Raw genomic sequence first — 19,021 nt, 5'->3', positions numbered from 1 at the left:
AATGATGTATAAAAGAACAATCTGTGTGTCTAACTCGGATTTCTAACTGGCGAATGAAGCCCAGTTCCACACACTACCGCAGAGTGCACTGCAAGTCACACAGTGTGTTATGAAAAAAATAGATTTATTGTCCAGGAGTTGCAGAGGCTTCTCCTGGGCAGAAAGGCACAAGTCTCAGGCCCGTCCAAGGCTCTTCTTGATGAAGTGGCCCACCAGCCGCTGTGGTCTCTGCTGGTATTCCACAAGCACATCGTGGGGAGTGTTAATCTGATCTCCTTGCAGACGGTCCAGAAGGGTGACACACACCACAGCCGCTGCAAAGAACAAAGGCTTCTCATCAGTGCAGGATGGACACCTTCCTTAGCTCACCAAGAAGGAAGGGCAGGGCTCTGGAGCTGAGGATCAGCCTGCAATACCTCGGGAAACCAGCAGTGTGCAGGCTAGGGACAGTCGGGAGGGCTGTGTGGATGGAGTGGAACTTCCAGCAGCTCTGGCAGGGCCCAGCTCTACCACTCATGCCTTTGCCTTTGGGTCCCAAAAACATTCCAGCTGTTTCCAGGGCCTGCACCTGGCTGCCCTGTGCAGGAGTGAGGGCATATGTTGTCCCAGACCATGGAGCCCAGGCACTTCTGAGGAGTAATGCTGAACTGGAAGGATGTTCAGGACTAGATAACAGGGTGGATTAGTCCTTCAGAAAGCCAAGCTGTCAGCAGGGCTGGAGCAGCTTCCTGGGCAGCAGGAAATCCCATCACCATCTTTCTGACCCCTCTCAGTGGAATCTGCAAGAACCCTGAGGATCCGTGCTTTTCTGTGTGACAGTCAACTCATCATATATATGTGTACCCGGACTACAGGGATGATGCCTTGGTCAGAAACTGAGAATTCAGCATTGGGGTACTCTCAGGAGGACCCCTCCATGATGGTCCAGCAAAAGAGACAGAGAAAGGACAGCAAGGCCATGCCATATCGGTGTACCTTTCAGGCCACAGGCACTGCACATGGTGGCAAACACTGAAGATTCCATCTCGATATTTCGGACACCCGCAGCATGGGCTGCACGCAGATAAGCCTGTTTGTCCTTCTCTGTGTAGGAGCAGAGGGCGCCATCCAGACGGCCTTGCCCTGTAGCACATGAATAGAACCACAGACACACAGTTAAAGCCTACTACACTTAGGCACCATGCTATATATGCCATTAAGATCCAGGGCCGAGGGGGGCCACCCACTGTTACAGCCATCACAGAAATGCTGAGTGGGTCAGCACTCTAACAGAGATAGCACCACACCATCGCACAGCAGGCTTGGGGTGGGCGAGCGATCCCTGGAGCAGACATGCCCTCACTTCCTCTCACCCTCATAGAAGTCCAAGGTGCACATGGTGTTGCCCACAACCGTGGGGAACTCATTCAGGTCTGAGGAGCACCGCACCAATTCCTGAGCCAGCTGCGCGTCCAGGTTGGTGTTGCGAATCACCCGTTTTCCCAGAACAATTTGCTCAAACTCCGGCTTGAAGCACTCATCCACTGCCTGCTGCGTGATGACGACAGAGCCAGGCTCCAGACCTGAGGAAGATGCACAGATCGCGGTTACACGGGGTGACAAAGCAGCAGCCAACAGGATCGGCAAAGCCAAGTACTGAGGCACCCGACGTATGCTCAAAGCCATCCATCCCTTTTCCTACTAAGCTTTCCCTGAGTAGGAATTTGTACAGACCATTGCTGAAGGCAGAGATTAGCAGAGAACCCAACAGAGTCTCTGCAGCCTTTGTCCAACGTTTCTATCTTCAAGGCATTGCCACTGACTAGCACACCACCAACTGGGTGACCATGTAAGCTTAATAGTTCCAGATTCTATATTTTGTAAACTTTCAACTGGACACAAAAGCAGAGAGAAGTATAGGAACCCGACATGTTCCCCCAAACACCGCCTCAAGCTTTTCTAACTCCTAACTAGCCTGCTTGCCTCCAATCAGTAACAACCACCTCCACTGCACTCGCATTGGAGGCAGGTCCTCTCGGAGGACCTGTTGTCTATAAGGTCAATACCCTGCTCTTCTTTTCTCTTGGGATTTTATTTTCTTGTGCAATATGGCCGCTTTTAGGGAGTTTGAAATCCTACCTCCCAAGAATAATGTAGAGATGATTCCTGGATGCTGGAATCCCTGGAGCCAATACAGTTTCCTATCAATGTTTTTTGATTCCTATCATGTTCCTGGTAGGAACAAGAATCGCTAGAAACCAGTTCCTATGGCAACCCTTATTTTAAAATAAAATTGCTTCAGAGACTTTAGGGAATGTCACTGGCCAACACACACACACAGCTTACTGCCAAAAAGCCCCAATAAAATATAGTCGCCACTGTGAATGAAATAGAGAGCCTCGAGCAGGTGGGACTGCTGAGAAATGACTGTGACTCTGCCATAAGGAATGAACTGACTCAATTCTGAAATTAATGGTGGATGAGTGCTCGCAGGACTTGCCGTCTCTCATACTTGATGAAACCTATGCCATCACCAGACTGCCAGGAAGAAGACTTCACTCAGCTGAGCATAATCGCAGAGGCCAAGCAGACCTTGTCTGTATAACATAAAGTCAATCAGGACACTAGTCTTCAGTGTACTGCAGTCTTCAAATCCTCTCTACTTCTTAGATTGTTTGTTTGTTTGTTTGTTTGGGATTTGTTTTGATCAGTGATTAGGAAGCTTTGAGCTAATTTCAGAACCCCTTTGTTAGTTTTATATCCCGCTCCACCCCCACACACACTTTAATGGAATAAGAGAAGACAGGCAGAAAAGAAGGCCCTTTATCAACCCTGTATGTGTTCACACCTTGCTGGACCTAGTACTGGGCTCTGGCTACTCTACACCCATGGCCAGAATCCCTCCTCAGTCCTCACCTATCCCGCCTGAAGTGCCAATTCGGATGATGGTGATGTTGGAGCACCTGGCATGGTACAGCATCTTGATGAGCTCATGCAACATGATGCCGATGGAAGGAATGCCCATACCATGCTGAAACCAGAGAGAAATGCAGAGGCTCAGCCCACTGTTCCGCTGTCAGTGCATGCACAAAGCCCTCCAAACAACAGGCTCTGCACTCCAAGTCACCCAGGCCCAACTAAGCTTTGCACAGACGAGCTATGGAGAGGAAGAACATTCACATACATTTTACTATATTCTACTTAAAATTACTCTGCTTTGTCAGTCATTAGTGCCATTCTTTTGCTATGCCTAACTGCCACACTAAAATGTCTCTATAAAAAGGATATTCATACTTATCAGTTTTGATACCCTCCTGCTTTGAGGCATCCACGGGGGTCTTTGAAACAAAGCCCACGTGTGGAAGAGAGTGCTGCATGTGTTATGTGTATACTCCAACTAATTAAATCAGTATGTGAAATGGAAGACAGACATCAAAAATATAAACAAAGCTGTCTTACACCTGACTTCATTTGACTCATACACTCTCTATAGCAGCAGGAAGGAAGTAGCTACTTTCATTACATAACAAACTTTTCCCCTGATATCTGAAGCCATGCACACAGGCCACCATACGGGATAAGGTTTTACCACTGAATTTTCCAACTGCCCTCTCCAGTTTAGCAAAGATACCTGTATGGTTCCTGGACTGTACTTCTGCCTCTGCCATTTTGTCCTTGTCTCTGCAATGCAACCCCACTCCACATGCCTTCCAGACACACACACACACACACACACATCTCCTACGACACCATCCCCTCCCTGAACAGCTGCTGTCCCTATGGCAAAGCCTTATTGCAAAAGAACCCCTTCCAGAATGTCAGCCACAGAACATGCTCCCACAAGGTGCACTTGCTTTGAGACGACTCGACATGACTTGGATATTTAACTGACTAGGGTCAAGACACAAAATATCAACAGGAAGGGAATCCACTTCTGAACCACAGTTCTTCACTATGTTATTATATCCTTATGATATATATCAAGCATGTGATATATATCATTATATTGTTGCCATCAAATCAAAATCAGAGCTAGAAAATCATCTCATTGATAGGATACTGGAGATTCTTCTATGTTAACTTTTATTACTTATTCAATCTGTGTTATAAAGTAGGTCAGTTAATGTGAGGTAGACAGAGCATAGATGCCTGGTATGTGGCTCCTAACAGCCCTCGGCCTCCTGGGAACTGCCACCCCCACAATGAATGGACAGCTGTGCATATTTGCATGTGTATCTGCTTTTGTATAGCTAGGCTTTCCAGGAGGTGAAGCCTCAAGGGCTGGAGCCTAGGACTTACTCATGCCCAGGTCCCAGCTGCTGAGAGCTCACCAAGCTCCCAGCCATTTACAGTAAACAAACGCTAGGGTGCCAGCTGTTCAGCTGTTCCCATATGCAAAACTGTGGGGCACAGGACCTTGCAGAGCATGGCAACCAAATCCAAGTGAAAGGCAAGTACTCACGCTCACAGACAGCACGGGCCCGGCTTTATACATGGCGTAGCGGTCAGTGCCTGCACAGATGTTGGGATATTCCTTCCCTGGATGGTCAAGGCCCAGCTCTGCAGCCACATACTTGATGAAGGTGTTCATCCGGGAAGAGCTTCCACCAACACACACAAACTGCAACCAGAGAACGGGGACCCCATTAGTACACTGTGTCATCAGGGGTCTGCAAAGTTTACCAGCAACCTTGGGGGTCATCTGGGAACTTCCTAGCAAGTTTTCTGGCCTGACCTGTACCAGGTGTATCTAAGGGGACTAAGCAATCCACTTTTCTGATGAGCTTTTAGTAGCGCTGGTCTGGGATCACTGCTCAGTGCAAGCACACGAAGCACAGTGCCACACATACAGGAACCACCATCTTGCCATCTTCCATACCAGGTGGGAGGCAGCCTAGTGTGCTGGAAGGAAGTTTGGGTTTGGACTAAGATGGCTGGAGAGCCTCACAGTCCCTCAAACTCCTCATGTGACCAGAGTCCTGTGGCCCAGTATTAAAATGGTCCACCAAACACTCTCTCACTTGGTCAACTGAGTGGCAAATAGAGGCCCAGTAGTAGGTTGGGGCTTTGTAGGTGGAAAAGTAAAACCTTCATTTTGCAAAGTCTCTTCTAAGAGATTTTATTTTGCCACAGAATAATAAATCATAAAAAGTGATTCAATGGAATCTAAAGATAAAAGAAAGAAATGCATCCCTAAACATGAAAGAACTTGCCCACAGCCTGCAATAAGAAAGTAAATTAGCAATACTGGAATAAATGGAAATTGAATGAATTAAGAAAACACGAAAACTGCTTACCATTTGCTACCAAAAGTGAGTTCTACCCATGGCAGTTGGGGCTCAGCTTTGGGGTTCTGACCCCATTTTGGTTTTTAATTCCATTAATTTGTCTTTATCAGTATTAGACTCTGAAGAGTCCTATTCTAGTAGTACGGTAACTAGAGTTTAACAATAACTAGCTGTAGACTGCAAAATACCCAGTTGGTAGGTTTCTGATTGTTCTCAACCCAAAGAAGGACCGGCTCCTGTGCTGTGGATGTACTGACCACACTGCTTGTCATTTCACATCACAGGCACGAACTGAAATGTCACACTGTTCCTTGTAATGCACACATAGGTGACGATTAGGAACAAATGTTAACAAAGGACTTTCATAAAAATTTATGATAAATGAGCACTGAGAACTGAAGACTTTGTACTGGAAGTGTCTTCTTCAACATTAGCCCTCAGACAATTTAAAAACAGTATTATCAATATACACCTTCAGTTGCAAGCAGGGATCAAACAGAGTCTCCAGACTGACTCTGTACCTCTCGAAAGTTCTTCACAGCTCCCTCGTCTCAACTGAGTGTTAGGAAATTGATTTTGAGATAGCTCTCAAGACGCTGTCTAGGTTACCCCCAAACTCCTGCCTCAGCCTTTGGAGTACTTGAAACTATAAACGCAGGCCACATGTATGGTTCAGGAGAGTGACATGCTGTCACTTACAAATGACAGTTCTAAGAGATACAGTAGAGACTAACACTGCAGTTGTTAACGTTTGTTCTCCCTTTTACTTGCTAGTTCATACAAACGCAAGAAAACAATTTGCAGAAGTCTCATAAAGATATAATGCAGTCCTTGTCTCCTGTCCATCATCTGTGAAAAGGCGCAGCTATATCGAAGAGGAAGCTGACTGTAAGACAATCAGTTCTTAGCATCAAAGCCTGGAGTTTTTACCTTCACATCTCCAAACATAGCAGGGAAATCGTGTGTGCTAGTGCTGAGGTTGAGATGGTACAGCACATCTTCCTTCATTGTTGCTATGTGTGGATTTGAAAGTTGGATGAAGCAGTCACTGTTAGAAACAAAAAGAAAAAGGTTTATAGAGCATGGATGTGTAGTGGCCAGCGTTACCATGGATATGTTCCATTTACATGAGGTGTGGGAGAGACATGATGGGGAAGAGGCACAAACAGACCCTAGGAAGATGATAACCCTACATTGTCAAGGGCCCTACTTCCCTGTCTCCTTCCTTTTAACTCTGCTTTGCTCCTAGAGCCCTGTTTGAAGGCAAACAGCAAAACCTCAGAAGAACCTACAAAATTATAAAGAGCAAATTGATAAATCATCCAATACAAAGAATGCTAGTTGCTAGCCCACTCTGCTGTAGTCAATACATAAACTCGACTGTTTTGAAAGTAATACATGCATTATTGGAAACACAGACAGAAAAAGAAAAAGTCTCATCTGTTGCCAAAGATAACCTTTCCAAGCAGATGCCAATGGTTACTTTTTCCTGACTTATTTTAGCTTCCACTTTTCAGAACTATGACACCAAGATTGTCTCAAGGCTATGAAGAGATGGCCTGCGGTTTGCAGAACTTGTTCTTATAGGAGGACCAGCATTCTATTCCCAGTACCCACACAGTGGCTCACAACCATCTGTAACCACAGTTCCAGGGAATCCATTACCCTCCTCTGGCCTCAATGGGCACAAACATGCATGCAGACAAAACACATAAAATAAACCTTACATTTTTTTTCTTTCAAAAACTGTTATGATGTCCCCCGGGAGATCCCAGACACAAGAGCTACTAACCAGGAGGCATACAGAAGCTGCCCCGACACATATATATAGAGGACTTCCTGGTCTGGCCACGGTGGGAGAAGATGGGCCGAATCCACTAGAGACTTGAGGCCCCAGGGAGGGAAGGAGACCTGGTGGTGGAGGAGCATCCTCTTGGGGACAGGAGGGGAAAAGGAACGGGAATGAGGAACTGTGGGAGGTCGGGCAATGGCTGGATTGTAAAAAAAAAAAAAAAAAAAAATAGAATTGCTGTTTTAAAAAATTGTCATGATGTAACTTCCTACCATTTTGCTTTTCTTCAGAGTGGCAACTAGAACATTTTGTTATGTGTGATTCAAACTACTTTGACAGGAAAACATGCTTCTGCTCTAAAGGGAGGTTGGCAGGCTTTATTTAAGAGAAGGCCAGATGGTAAATCTGGCCACAGGCTTCTGTCACAATCTGCCACTGTCTTCTGAGAGACAAGAAAGGCAAATGTGTGGTATTATACTTCAGTGAAGTTTATTTACAAACACAAGTGCCCCAGGATGAGATAATTCCTGCTCTATCCTGCCAAGCTTTGTAGAGCCAGCCTCCAACAAGGCTGCCTCAACAGTACATGATTCCTGATTTTCAAATAGGCATCTCCTTGGCAGGATGAAGATAGGTGCAGGTCTTTGAATATGGAGCAATCCTAGCTACTGTCCATCCCTTCCTTCTGAGTCTGACTTTCTGCCCAGAACCAACTAGTGACACTTTCTCTTCAATCTAATTCATGAGCAGATGAGAAAGCAATGACCCAGAGACCGTTGTAATTTAGAAATACTGATGACCTTGAATTCAATGATATGAAATGATATGACAATGATATGAAAATGGTGTGTGTTGAGTGTGAACATTTTTCCTGAGAACTGTACTGCCAAACTGATTTGGGGTTTGTTATGCTAAGTAATTGCCATGATGGGATTTTGGGTATCTAACCCTGTTAGAAGCCAAGGAGGACCTGTATGACTCCTCCAAGGGTTTTCCCATCCTCCATGGGATTCTCCTTATAATTTCCTGTCTTGTTGACTAATTTTTTTTAAATTTCTTTCATTTCTTTGGAGACAGGGCATCATTGTATCACAGACTAGCCTCACACTTGCTATGTAGCTTTATGTTTCTGATATCCCTGAGTCGATCTCATCAGTGCTAGATTATAGTGTGTACAACCATGCCTGTTTTATGTAGTGCTAGTAACAGAACCCCCAGCATGAAAAGCATGCAAGCCACTCCCTCTGCTCCTATTTCTTTTTCTTTAGACAGGTTTCCTTTTGCTGGCCAGAATGGCTTTGAACTCAATACACCTGTCTTGGCCTCCTGAGCACTGGAGTCACAGGCATATGCAATGCATCTGCCTATCTACATATTGTCTTTAGAACTTATACAATTAATTTAATTATACTTATTAAAATCTTCTGGAGACCATGCCATGTCTTGTTTATTTAACACATACAGACAGAGAGAGAGAGGACAGAGAGAGTCAGAGACACGCAAAGCTGAAGGCCAAACAAACTTGTTCTGATTTATTTCAACCAGTCTTGCTTTTCTTTCTGGTAGTCAGTCAACCCCGACAGCAATCATTAGAGGTTCCGTCTTCTCCCTTGGTCCTCTTGATGCCCCTTCCTTGTTTCTCAAGCCTCACTCCAGTCTATTCTCCTAGAGTAGTGTCCAGATTAAGTCAACATATGAAGATTTTCAAGAGATTGCTATACAGAAGATAACTATAAGATTCAAAATTAAGTCAGAACTCTCTTGTCAAGGGAGTAAGAAGTGGGTGGGCAGAATGCTTCATGAACCAGTCATACAAGCAGGGGGCACTGTTGACCACACCCTGGGCAAAGGTGCCATGGAAACCTTGCTGAGGAAGAGCAAGCATCTGGCCAAAGGCACAACGTGTGCCCATCTGCCGACCCAATTCTCCTGACATATTGCCTGGCTTTTCATTGGTTGGAGGAAGCCCTTTCTTTCTTGTAGGACCAAATGCACAGCATGTACAGCTAGCCTTTCCCAGAAAGCATTTTTTATCTCTAGGACCAAACTCCTGATCCTCTTGCTCCAACTCTCAAGTGCTGGAATTGCTTATGTGAACCAACATCTTTCAGCCACTTAACCATATCCTCCTTCAGGATGTGTCGAACATGAAACACAAAAGAGAAAGGCCAACTTTATGCCTCAAAATGACACAACAGGATGTGATTAAGACAACTCGGCCACACAGAGAAAACCCCTTTCTTACTTGTCAATTCCAGGAAGAGCAGAAGGAAGCAGTATATAACCATGAGAATAGCAATGATTTCAAAATTCATTAACTCTGTCATGGACGTGAGCTACAACAGTCTCCAACAGAAATAACAAGTCGAAATAAACAAAAATATTTAGTCTACCTTATTTTTAATTGTATTTATCATTCTTACTGTCACCTTAATCATTTACCCCGACTGAGAAGCCACTGAAGCTGGATGGCAGCCACCTCACAGAGCCCCAGCAAGCCGATAGTGAACACGGAAATTAGAAAGGTTCGGTGGACTTCAAGCCCATACAGGAAGCCTGAGGTGTGTCTCAGAGTAGAATAAGCAATCACTACAGCATGCTCAGAACCCTGGGTTGGATGTGCATGGACATATGTATACACATTGGAGTCAGAGAAAGACACAGATGTTTGGTTCCTTAACAAAGCCTAAACCCAAGACAACTCATGAAAAGCACACACTTGAACTAGGAAAAACTACAAAGCAGAGGGAAAACCATTCAAGATTCAGAAAAAAAAAAAAAGATTGAGTTAGGAGGTACACAGTGGATTTTTATCTCAGAGAAAAATGCCATGTATAGAAGAAAACCTGTTAGACACATGGCTAAGCACTCCACTGTCTGCTCTTCTGAGTCACGTGTCCTGAGGGTTAAGGACCAAAGCTCCTGGACCTGAATTTGTAAGTCCTCTGAAGCCCTCACACACCATTCTGAGAATCACACGTTAACACATGGAAAGAACTTGGAAAAGAGTCAATTAGAGGATGCTTAAAAACCAGCACAGCACAGCCAAGTCAGCCCAGCCCGGGGCCAGTCTTACTTGTGATGGTTTTCAAGGTCCTTTGCTTCAGTTCCTGTAGTTGCCATGTTCTCACTGTAGGAGGACCTAGGGGAAAAACATCAAAGAAAATAGCATCAGCCCAAAAGGAACTAGGGTGGTGAGGTATCATTCATGTGGGAAGTCTGTAAAATAGAAGCAGAATTCTTCACATTTATATCATATATACTATGGAAACGTACACATTGTGTGTGTGTGTGTGTGTGTGTGTGTGTGTGTGTGTGTGTGTGTGTGAGAGAGAGAGAGACAGAGACAGAGACAGAGACAGAGACAGAGACAGAGAGAGAGACAGAGACAGAGACAGAGACAGACAGAGAGACATAGAGACAGACAGAGAGAGGCAGAAAGGGACAGAGAGACAGAGAGATGTGGTATGTGTAGAGTCCACAAGGGTAGACCTCACACTTAAGTTGTTTGGGAATAAAGATTAAGTTTCCAAGGGTCCCATTCCAACAACAACCAGGATGTCTTTGACCTTACCAACCACACCCCTCTGCCTTGCCCTTCTGGAGTCTTGGACATCCTCTTCCTGTTTAAGGACAGCAGAGGTTACAGAGATTGGAACAGAGGTGGAAGAGCTACTAGCTCCAGAGAAGGCTGTTCAGAGAGCAAACACTTGAAGCTGATGTGGCAGATGTTGTAAGCTTGGCTGCTGAGCCTGCAGGGGAAAGCACCATACAGAGCCACCGTTGTTTCCTTGGGGCTCATCTGGGAGGTGAGGAAAGTGGAACCTTCGGAAAAGCTATGGCTCACAGGCCACTCAGGAAAACTGCAGGCTGTCCTGAGATCTTTTCTGAACCCAGGCCAAAAAACTCCTTTTCCGTGAAATGTATTTATAACTATTATATCATAGCACACTGATCATTTTCAGTAAGGTAAACACCAGCTTGTTGCTATCCAACCAGGTGAGCCAAAGGAGGGAGTGAGTTCTGTTGGTTTTGTTGTGGTAATACTGGAGTAACCTAGGAGGTACATGTGCCAGGCAGGTGCTCCATCACTGAGCTGCATCTCTATGCTAGGAATGAAGTCCCTTCCCTCACCTTAAAATACATTCTCAAGTCAAGCACAGTGGAGGAAAAGAGCACTCATAACTGTCAGGAGGGCGGGGGGGGGGCGGCGGGGGGAGGGCAGCTTTGCCTAGAAGTGTCGCATGAAGGACAAAGCTGGTGAGTACTTATAGAAATGGTCCCCATGTTGTCCGTCAGGACAGGATGCTGGGTCATAAGTTGAGTATTTCATTTTTTTTCACTTATGTTATTTTATTTTACTGGGGATGGGCATGGACGTGCCACATTTTATTATGTGGGAGTCAGAGGACAACTTGTGGGAATAAGTGCTTTTCTTCTATCGTGTGTTTTGGGGGTTGGTTTCAGGTTGGCAGGCTTGGCAGCAACAGTGCTTTCCTTCTGAGCCATCACGCAGGCCCCAGCTATTATTTTAATGGTAGAGTACATTATAGAATTTGCCTGGGTGCTTTTGGTAACATGATTAGCATGTAAGATAGTAAGAGTGGAAGATCCCAGAAAGTACAGCAGTTACTCAGTTACACCCGTAAAATGCCCTCAAAAGTCTCTGGAATCACACAGGTATCAGACAAGCTGTCAACACAAGATCACAGTATACGTTCTAAGTTAAACTGAAATTCACCAGTCCCCATCCCAGGGTGGGGGTGAGAGGGGTGTCATACACACAAGCAAGATGTTCTTAGCTTCTCTCTAGTTTGCTAGATATGAGTGATGTGTGGGCTATGACAACATTTGCCCAATTGACTTTGGAAACACTCAAAGCCCAACTCTACTATAAACACATTTCAGACTAAAAGCCATGGCATCCATCTTTGTATTGTGTCGGTCCCTTCAGCTGCCATAACTCTTGGATCAAATTCTTCTAAACTTGGCACATAGACACATGTTGCAAGTGTTTTTTCATCCTGAGACTTAACACAGAGTTAACTAGGCCTATTGCTGGCTGGCTCAATCTGCCCTGGGTTATGCTTCCTGGGCAGCTGGGTACCTTGTAGTCCCTCAGCCTTACCAGGAGGCCCAGAGAAAATCACAGAGGTAGGACATTTATGCAAGACAATACCTCAGCAATTCCTAGATTAATTTACCACTCATTAGCCTGTAAACCTCAAGGCAAGATGCTGGAGCACAAGAAGAAAAACATCTTTTGAAACCACACCCCTGACCAACAAACAATTACCAAACTCTAGCCCAGCCCGGAAGAGAGATGCTTCTCATGTGCTCAGACCACTGAAGGCTCATCTCTGTCCTGTCGGTGCTTGGGCCAGAGCCAAAGCCAATGAGCTAGGGCTGAGACATCTCGTGTTCCTAATATGATTTGGTCTCATCCCCACCATTCCCATTCTATAAGGCCAGCTGTCTGTGCCAGAGAAAGAATTCTTGAAACAGCAAGCCCATGAGACCACAGAAAAGAGATCCTTTGCTACAGAAGGACAACAGCTTAGCAACATAAGAGGCATCCACGACACAGACAAGAGCTGATCTCCAGACATTTGTGTCCCCTTGAGCTCCTGCAGGTGGCAGGGAGAAGGATCCATAGCAGTTTGTAAACAGGAAGGGCTGCATGTTAGATCTGTCTGATGAGGTTCACAGTAAATTACAGTAGTTGCTTTGATTTGGAAATGTCTTCTGTGGCCATCCCTTACAATTGACCACCAGCTGTGGCACTATTGAAAGGTGGTAGAAATCTGAGTAAAAGTCTTGTGGGAGGAAGTCAAGCCATTGGGGATACTGGCCCTCCTCACCCCCAGTCTCCCCACCCTATTGTTTCCTGGCCACCATGACATGGAACTGGACTCTTTCACTGTATATTTCCCACCAAGGTGGATTGTACAGGCCAAACAGCAGGACTCAACAACCATAGACAAAACCCTCTAAAACAAGCAAGCCAGAATGAACCTTTTCTCCCTTTAACTGCATTTACCTTGGGAATATGTCATAGCCACAGACAGCTGACTTACAAGGTGGCATAAACATTTTGAAATCCCCTCTGAGTTTCTGAAATCCCTTCTGTCTAAAAGTAACACCTCCCCTTCCTGTACCCAAACCGCCACTCCTCTGTTCTCCTGAAGTCCCAGTTAGCTTTTAATAGCATTTGGAGAGGGGACAGGAGTGACAGAAAACGTCAACCCAGCACTCAGGAGGCTGAGGCAGAAAGAGTACTCATATCTGGGGATTGGGGGTGGGGCAGCCTAGAGGACAGAATGAGGTCAACCTAGGCAAAAAGATGCAAAACCAAGACCTTTGTGAGGGAGGAGGCATCAACATATCTAACAAAGTAACAAAACAGCAACAACAACAACAACAAAACTCACAAAACCACACAAAGACCTGTGTGGTGGAAGCAGAAAGCATCTAACAAAACAGAACAACAATAACAAAGCTCACACCCGGAGGCAGAGGCAGGCGGATTTCTGAGTTCGAGGCCAGCCTGGTCTACAAAGTGAGTGCCAGGACAGCCAGGGCTACACAGAAAAACCCTGTCTCGAAAAACCAAAAACAAACAAACAAAAAACAACAACAACAAAAAAACAATAACAAAGCTCACTAAAAGCAAGCCCAAACCGTAACAGCTGAAATACGTTGTTCCTCCAGAAGCATCTTTTGTTACCTGCCTCTTCTTGGCCCTTACCATCCCTGTTAAAATTGTAGAGTCCCCAAATTCTAACCACTTCCTGACTCACCTTCTTCTTTGCACTTCTCCACTATATGGGCGGACAGCAGCAATCTGTGTTCTTTAGTCGGCCTGTCTTTTCTCAGCTCATTTGCAGGCTTTGGGTAGCTGGGTTAAAAGAATATAGTTTTCTCTCTGACCCTTAACTCCAACACGGATTTGAGGGGGAAGAGTGACAGCCAGAATGACAAAAGGACAGTCACAGGAAAAGTGCACTCAGGGAGAGCAGGTTGCTGCTTAGTTCAACGGGGACAGGAATGGCATCCTAAGAGCTGACTTCTGCCAGGCAGTGGTGGCGCACGCCTTTAATCCCAGCACTTGGGAGGCAGAGGCAGGAGGATTTCTGTGTTCGAGGCCAGCCTGGTCTACAGTGTGAGTTCCAGGACAGCCAGGGCTATACAGAGAAACCCTGTCTCAAAAAAAAAAACAAACAAACAAAAACAAAAAACAAAACAAAACAAAACAAAAAAACCCTAAGAGCTGACTTCTAGCAAAGATGACCATGTATGGGGCTAATGATGGCTTGTTTGAAGTCACATGACTTGGGAACTCAGAACTTGTACATGTGACCCTACAGAGTCACCACAAAGGAGCCTTGAGACAGAAAAGAAAGTTGACATGAGGACTGAACACACCCAAGGCAACTTTCTTAACTCGGTTGCCTGCCACAAAACCTCCAGAACATTTGCTAATAAGTCTCAGGATTTAGAACCAGCATTTTAAGAATGGGTGTAACTGGAGGAAACCAGGTGGCCCAGTATTGCGGTCATAAGCTCAAAGCCTCATACACGGGTCACAACTCACCCCTTGCCACCTAATCAGATTAGAGTTCTTGGTCTTCTTGCCATAATATTATCTACTTGGCACATTAGCTAATACGTGCTCCATCAGTAACAGTATAGGTGGGAATTACAGTCTACCTGGGAATTAACAACTAGGAAAAGCCCGAGATGACCAAGATCACTGTCCATGAGAGAGACTGGCCACAGCCAAGTCCACTGTGGAATACAGAAAGATCCAAGGAAGTGGAGAGATGGCTGGGGTTCAGAATGCTTCCTATGAGGCTAACGAGCCCAGGTTCAGTTTCTAGCACCAGTCAGGCAGTTCAGAACTACCTCTAACCCTGGCTCCAGTAGCCCTATCTGATGCTCTCTTCAAGCTTCTGCAGGCACACACACAAGTGACAGACCCACACGTGCACATAAATAAAAATTTTAAATTTTAAAAGGCAGTCTAAGAGAAAGCAGCAGCCCTGGCACTGTGTGTGGGTGAGGCAGTCCCTGTGTCCTGACCGACAGAGTTGCCAGTACAGATGGCTATACCAGCTACTCAATGGGTGAACTTTGATCTTAGTACCTCAGGTAGAGGTCACATTGATGCTAACTTCAGAAAGCTTTCCTCCAACACTAACAACTCCAGGTTCATCTCTGGAGGGAGGCATTCACCTGTCTTCAAGACATCTGCTGCTCCACACACTGACGGGACCTACTGGTTTAGTTTGCCCTGAAGATCCTCCACAGAACACCAGAAGGAAGCCCTCCCTCACTCTCTCCATACATCTTCATTCCTCGGCTTGCTGGGGCCAGACTGACTTAGTAATGAGATTTTAAATTTTGACTTTTGATCTTTAAGGTATTACATCAGTTATGAGGCTGGGAGAGATGGCCAGGTGGTTAAGAGCACTGGCTGCTCTTCCAGAGGATCTGAGTTCAATTCCCAGCACCCACATGACGGCTCACAACTGTCTGTAAGCCCAGTTCCAGAGGATGTGACACCCTCACACAAACAAACATACAAGCAGGTAAACCACCAATGCACATAAAAGAAAAACATAATCTTAATAAAAAGATGTTAAAGTCAGAAAAATAGAATATTTAGTTCAATTCATAAAGACTTAGAATTCTTGGAATGCAATGTATGCTAAAAGTAAATGTGTGTAGTAGTGTATGTTGGAGGGGGTAGGGGAGGGGATGGAGGCTGCAAAATAACTATCCAGTGCTTATCTGTAAAAAGAAAGGAAACCCTTAAGTTTCTTCTCTTTTTGTTACAAATAATTTTTATTTATTAAGATAGATTTTTAAGATTCCTATAATCAGTAAATAAACCACAAAGCACATTTTTTACAAAGCGCCAAAGTAAAGAAAACCTAAAACCTAAAGTACCTAATGCTACCAGAGCTGCAAGTATAGAAGACCAAGATTACAATTTGTGCCCAAGAAGCGCATTAACGATACGTGCGTTAATGAGGGTTCTACTGAGACCAGAAGGTCTGCTTGGCCTCTGAAGAAGGGAAAAGAAACAATAGCTGACTGGCTGAGAAGTGGGGGTGGTTTAGCCCAAAATGCAGATGGGGCACAAACTGCACAAGCTGAAAGAGAGATCAACAATGGCAGGCCCTGGGAATCGCTCCTTACAGGCAAAGACAGCTTAAGACAGCCCTCCATTCAAGGAAGTCGCCATGTGTTTTTAAAGGACTGGGTTACAGCATACGAATGGACCCAAAGTTTTGTTTTAGGTTTTCGTTTTCTTTTAAGCCCAGATAGCACCAGCAAGAGAAAAATGAGGCAAAGAGAACTACAAACTTGAATGGAGAAGGGAAGGAAGGACAGGAAGGGGAGATAGAAAAGAGGACAGAATAAGTGTGAACCGACGTGTAAAAGTGCCCTTCACTGCCTGTATGAGTAACCCCTCTTTCTACTCTAGATTCCGTGTTCATGGGTAACTCACTGTCAGAGACCGATGTCCACGTCGCGAGAAGGCTTTCAGAGTGTCAGAGACCACCAGTCAATCACTTCACCAAGACCTGAGAGAGAGAGATGAGAGTGAGAAGGACCGCAGAGTCCTGCCAGGTCTGCAAGAAGGTTGTCACAGAAAAGGAGCAGTAAAGTGAGGCAGGTCCCGTGCAAATCAGTGACATTTAATACACCGGAGTCGAGTTTCCCGGTTGGTCTGCAGCCAAACAACTTGTTGCCAATACTTTATGCGATAACATTTGGTAAATCAATTACAAGGAAATCCATGCGAGTGATCAAAATGAAACTTTGTTCGGTCCTTCGTGAAAAGACGAGTTACTCCGTGTGGGACTGGATATGCTGGAAGCACCAGAGGACGCTGAGAGCCATTCACCTGCTCATGCCTCTCTTACGTTCCCCCTCACCTGTCACCAGCCCGACCCACACCTGGGCGTCCCTCACTGGCTTGCACCTACCTCGCGTGGGCTCGCTTCATCTGTGCCCTCTTCCCCCTACCCCCCCGCCCCCGCCGCACACGCACACGCACACGGGGGACTTCACGTCTCCCCAGTGTGGCTCCAGCACCTTCATCTGCTCAGAGAGGTCATCGGCGCACACGTAGCAGAGCATCCCGAGCGGGCTGCTCCTACAGCTTTGCGCTCCGCCAACTTTTACCCCTCTCTCCAGCCACTCCCTGCGGGGTCTTAGTAGTGATCACCAGAGTCGACTCTTCAGTCCCCACCTATATAGGCAGGAAGAGCCAGAGAGCAGCCAGCAAAGCAGACCACTCACCGCTCAGTCCCCGTTGGCCGCGCTGGAGCAAGCACTGTGAGAGAGAAGCAGCGCACCAGAGCTTTTAAAAGGACCAGAAAGGAGAACCTAGCTGTCGGCAGGTTCGCCTCCCCTGTTCTGTCACCCGCAGCCCCGCCCAGAGGTCACCGCCTGGCTTTGGCTCCGCTGGAGGGCTCAGCTGATAGCACCGGGACCTGCTCGCCCGAACACGCCCCGACCACACCTTCTCTAGCGTCCATTCCCTCAACCCGAACCCGGAAAAGTTGCCTGGGAACCCCCACCTTCTATTATCCTTTCTTTTAGGGATAACTGACCATTTTAAGTTATCCAGAGCCATCCCTGTAGCTCCATAGCCTCCCTTACTACAGATGAAATCATACCCAAGCTGCTATCTCTGTTCCACTGTCGAAGAAAAGATCTGGAAGTCGCTGTATGGCTACCCAAGGTCACCTCTAGTGCCAGGGTCCAAGTCCATTTGTCTAGAAATGATGAAGGAATGTACTAGAGATGAATGGCCGTGTGGACGTGGTCAAGAATGCAGAGCTAAGCTGTTGTAAATTGTGTCCTTTCAGTATCCCGTGCCAGTTTCTGTTTTGTTTTGGTTTTTATTTTCTTCCCCTCCGGGTCCTTCCTGATCCAGGGATATCCTCCGTAGTTGTGGGACGGCCAGGGGAGCGCTTGCCCAGTAGGGGAAATGACTCATTCATTCAGTCACAGCTATCTGGCAGAAGGCACCTCTGCCCTGCCCTGCACTGTGACTCCCCGCCCCCAGCTGCCATCCGGGCCTGCCAGTGGCCTCTAATTCTCACACAATTCCTAGCTTGGCTTCCCCAGCGAGCTGGCACTCTGGCGAAAGGACAAGGCTTGGAAATTGGGGGGGGAGGGGGAGGAGCAGACTAGAGCGGGCAATAATCACTGTTTGCCTCCCACAAGGACCTGTGCTCAGGTCCTGAGCATGAGCCATAGCAGAACTGCCTATGATCCTGCTTCTGAGGAGATGAAGATCTCTCCCATTCATGTCTAGAAATCTACAAGTGAAACCAGACTCAGAGTGGACACAAAATTATAGCAGCCAATTTCTACTCCACTCCTGAAACCATCATCAAAGTCTGTGGCAGAGAGTAAAACTAGCACACACAGCACCTCCTCAGCTGTTCTGAGTCTGGCTGAAAAACAAAAACAAAACAAACAAACAAACAAACAAAAAACAAGGCTCAAGGTTGTGAGCCAGCATCCCAGGGCTTTCCTTGGTGGACCTCCATTAAGTTTTGACATAAACAAGGGAGGGGGCTTATCCAAGGCAAGAGCACCAGAGAATAAGGCCCCATTACGGTCAAGTAACAAAAACCGGAAAGCAACTCCCAACTATGTCATAGTCACCTAAAGCAAATACTGTTTTAGAGAATAACCGGCTTCTCTTTCCCTAACTGCTGCTCTTTCCCGGTTCCTGGGCCAGGTGCGAGTAAGAGCCACCCCTCCCATGATTGTAAAGACAGTGTGAGACGAGTCCCTGCCCTTTGTTATCCAATCTCCCCAGGAACCCATTCTGTTCATTGTTATTCTAGTGCCAGCAAAATAGAAAGTGATAAGTTATTTTGAGCCAACTCAACCCAGGTTAGATAACATTCAATGCAGGTTTACTGGCGGA

At 46.1% G+C, this 19,021-nt stretch overlaps 1 protein-coding gene across 2 annotated transcripts; it reads right to left on the bottom strand.

Moving 5' to 3' along the window:
- Positions 1-103: 103 nt before the first annotated feature.
- Positions 104-18,028, bottom strand: Upp1 (uridine phosphorylase 1). 2 transcript variants are annotated; one of them, XM_021177683.2, is made up of 9 exons: positions 17,754-18,028; positions 16,577-16,652; positions 10,136-10,201; positions 6,198-6,315; positions 4,442-4,600; positions 2,896-3,010; positions 1,353-1,562; positions 976-1,122; positions 104-314 (listed from the first exon to the last, which is right to left on the bottom strand). In XM_021177683.2, exons 3-9 carry the CDS (start codon positions 10,180-10,182, stop codon positions 175-177), a joined length of 936 nt encoding a protein of 311 aa, XP_021033342.1. In that variant the 5' UTR covers positions 10,183-10,201; positions 16,577-16,652; positions 17,754-18,028; the 3' UTR covers positions 104-174. The 2 variants fall into 2 exon arrangements, with proteins under 2 accessions (XP_021033342.1, XP_021033343.1); XM_021177684.1 differs by lacking the exon at positions 17,754-18,028 and adding an exon at positions 17,374-17,531.
- Between the last annotated feature and the right edge of the window lie 993 nt (positions 18,029-19,021).

Source organism: Mus caroli, chromosome 11 (genome assembly GCF_900094665.2).
Source record: "Mus caroli chromosome 11, CAROLI_EIJ_v1.1, whole genome shotgun sequence".
Classification (NCBI taxonomy): domain Eukaryota; kingdom Metazoa; phylum Chordata; class Mammalia; order Rodentia; family Muridae; genus Mus; species Mus caroli.
Note: the sequence above shows the minus strand (reverse complement) of the source record. Positions and strands in the feature narration are given on the sequence as shown.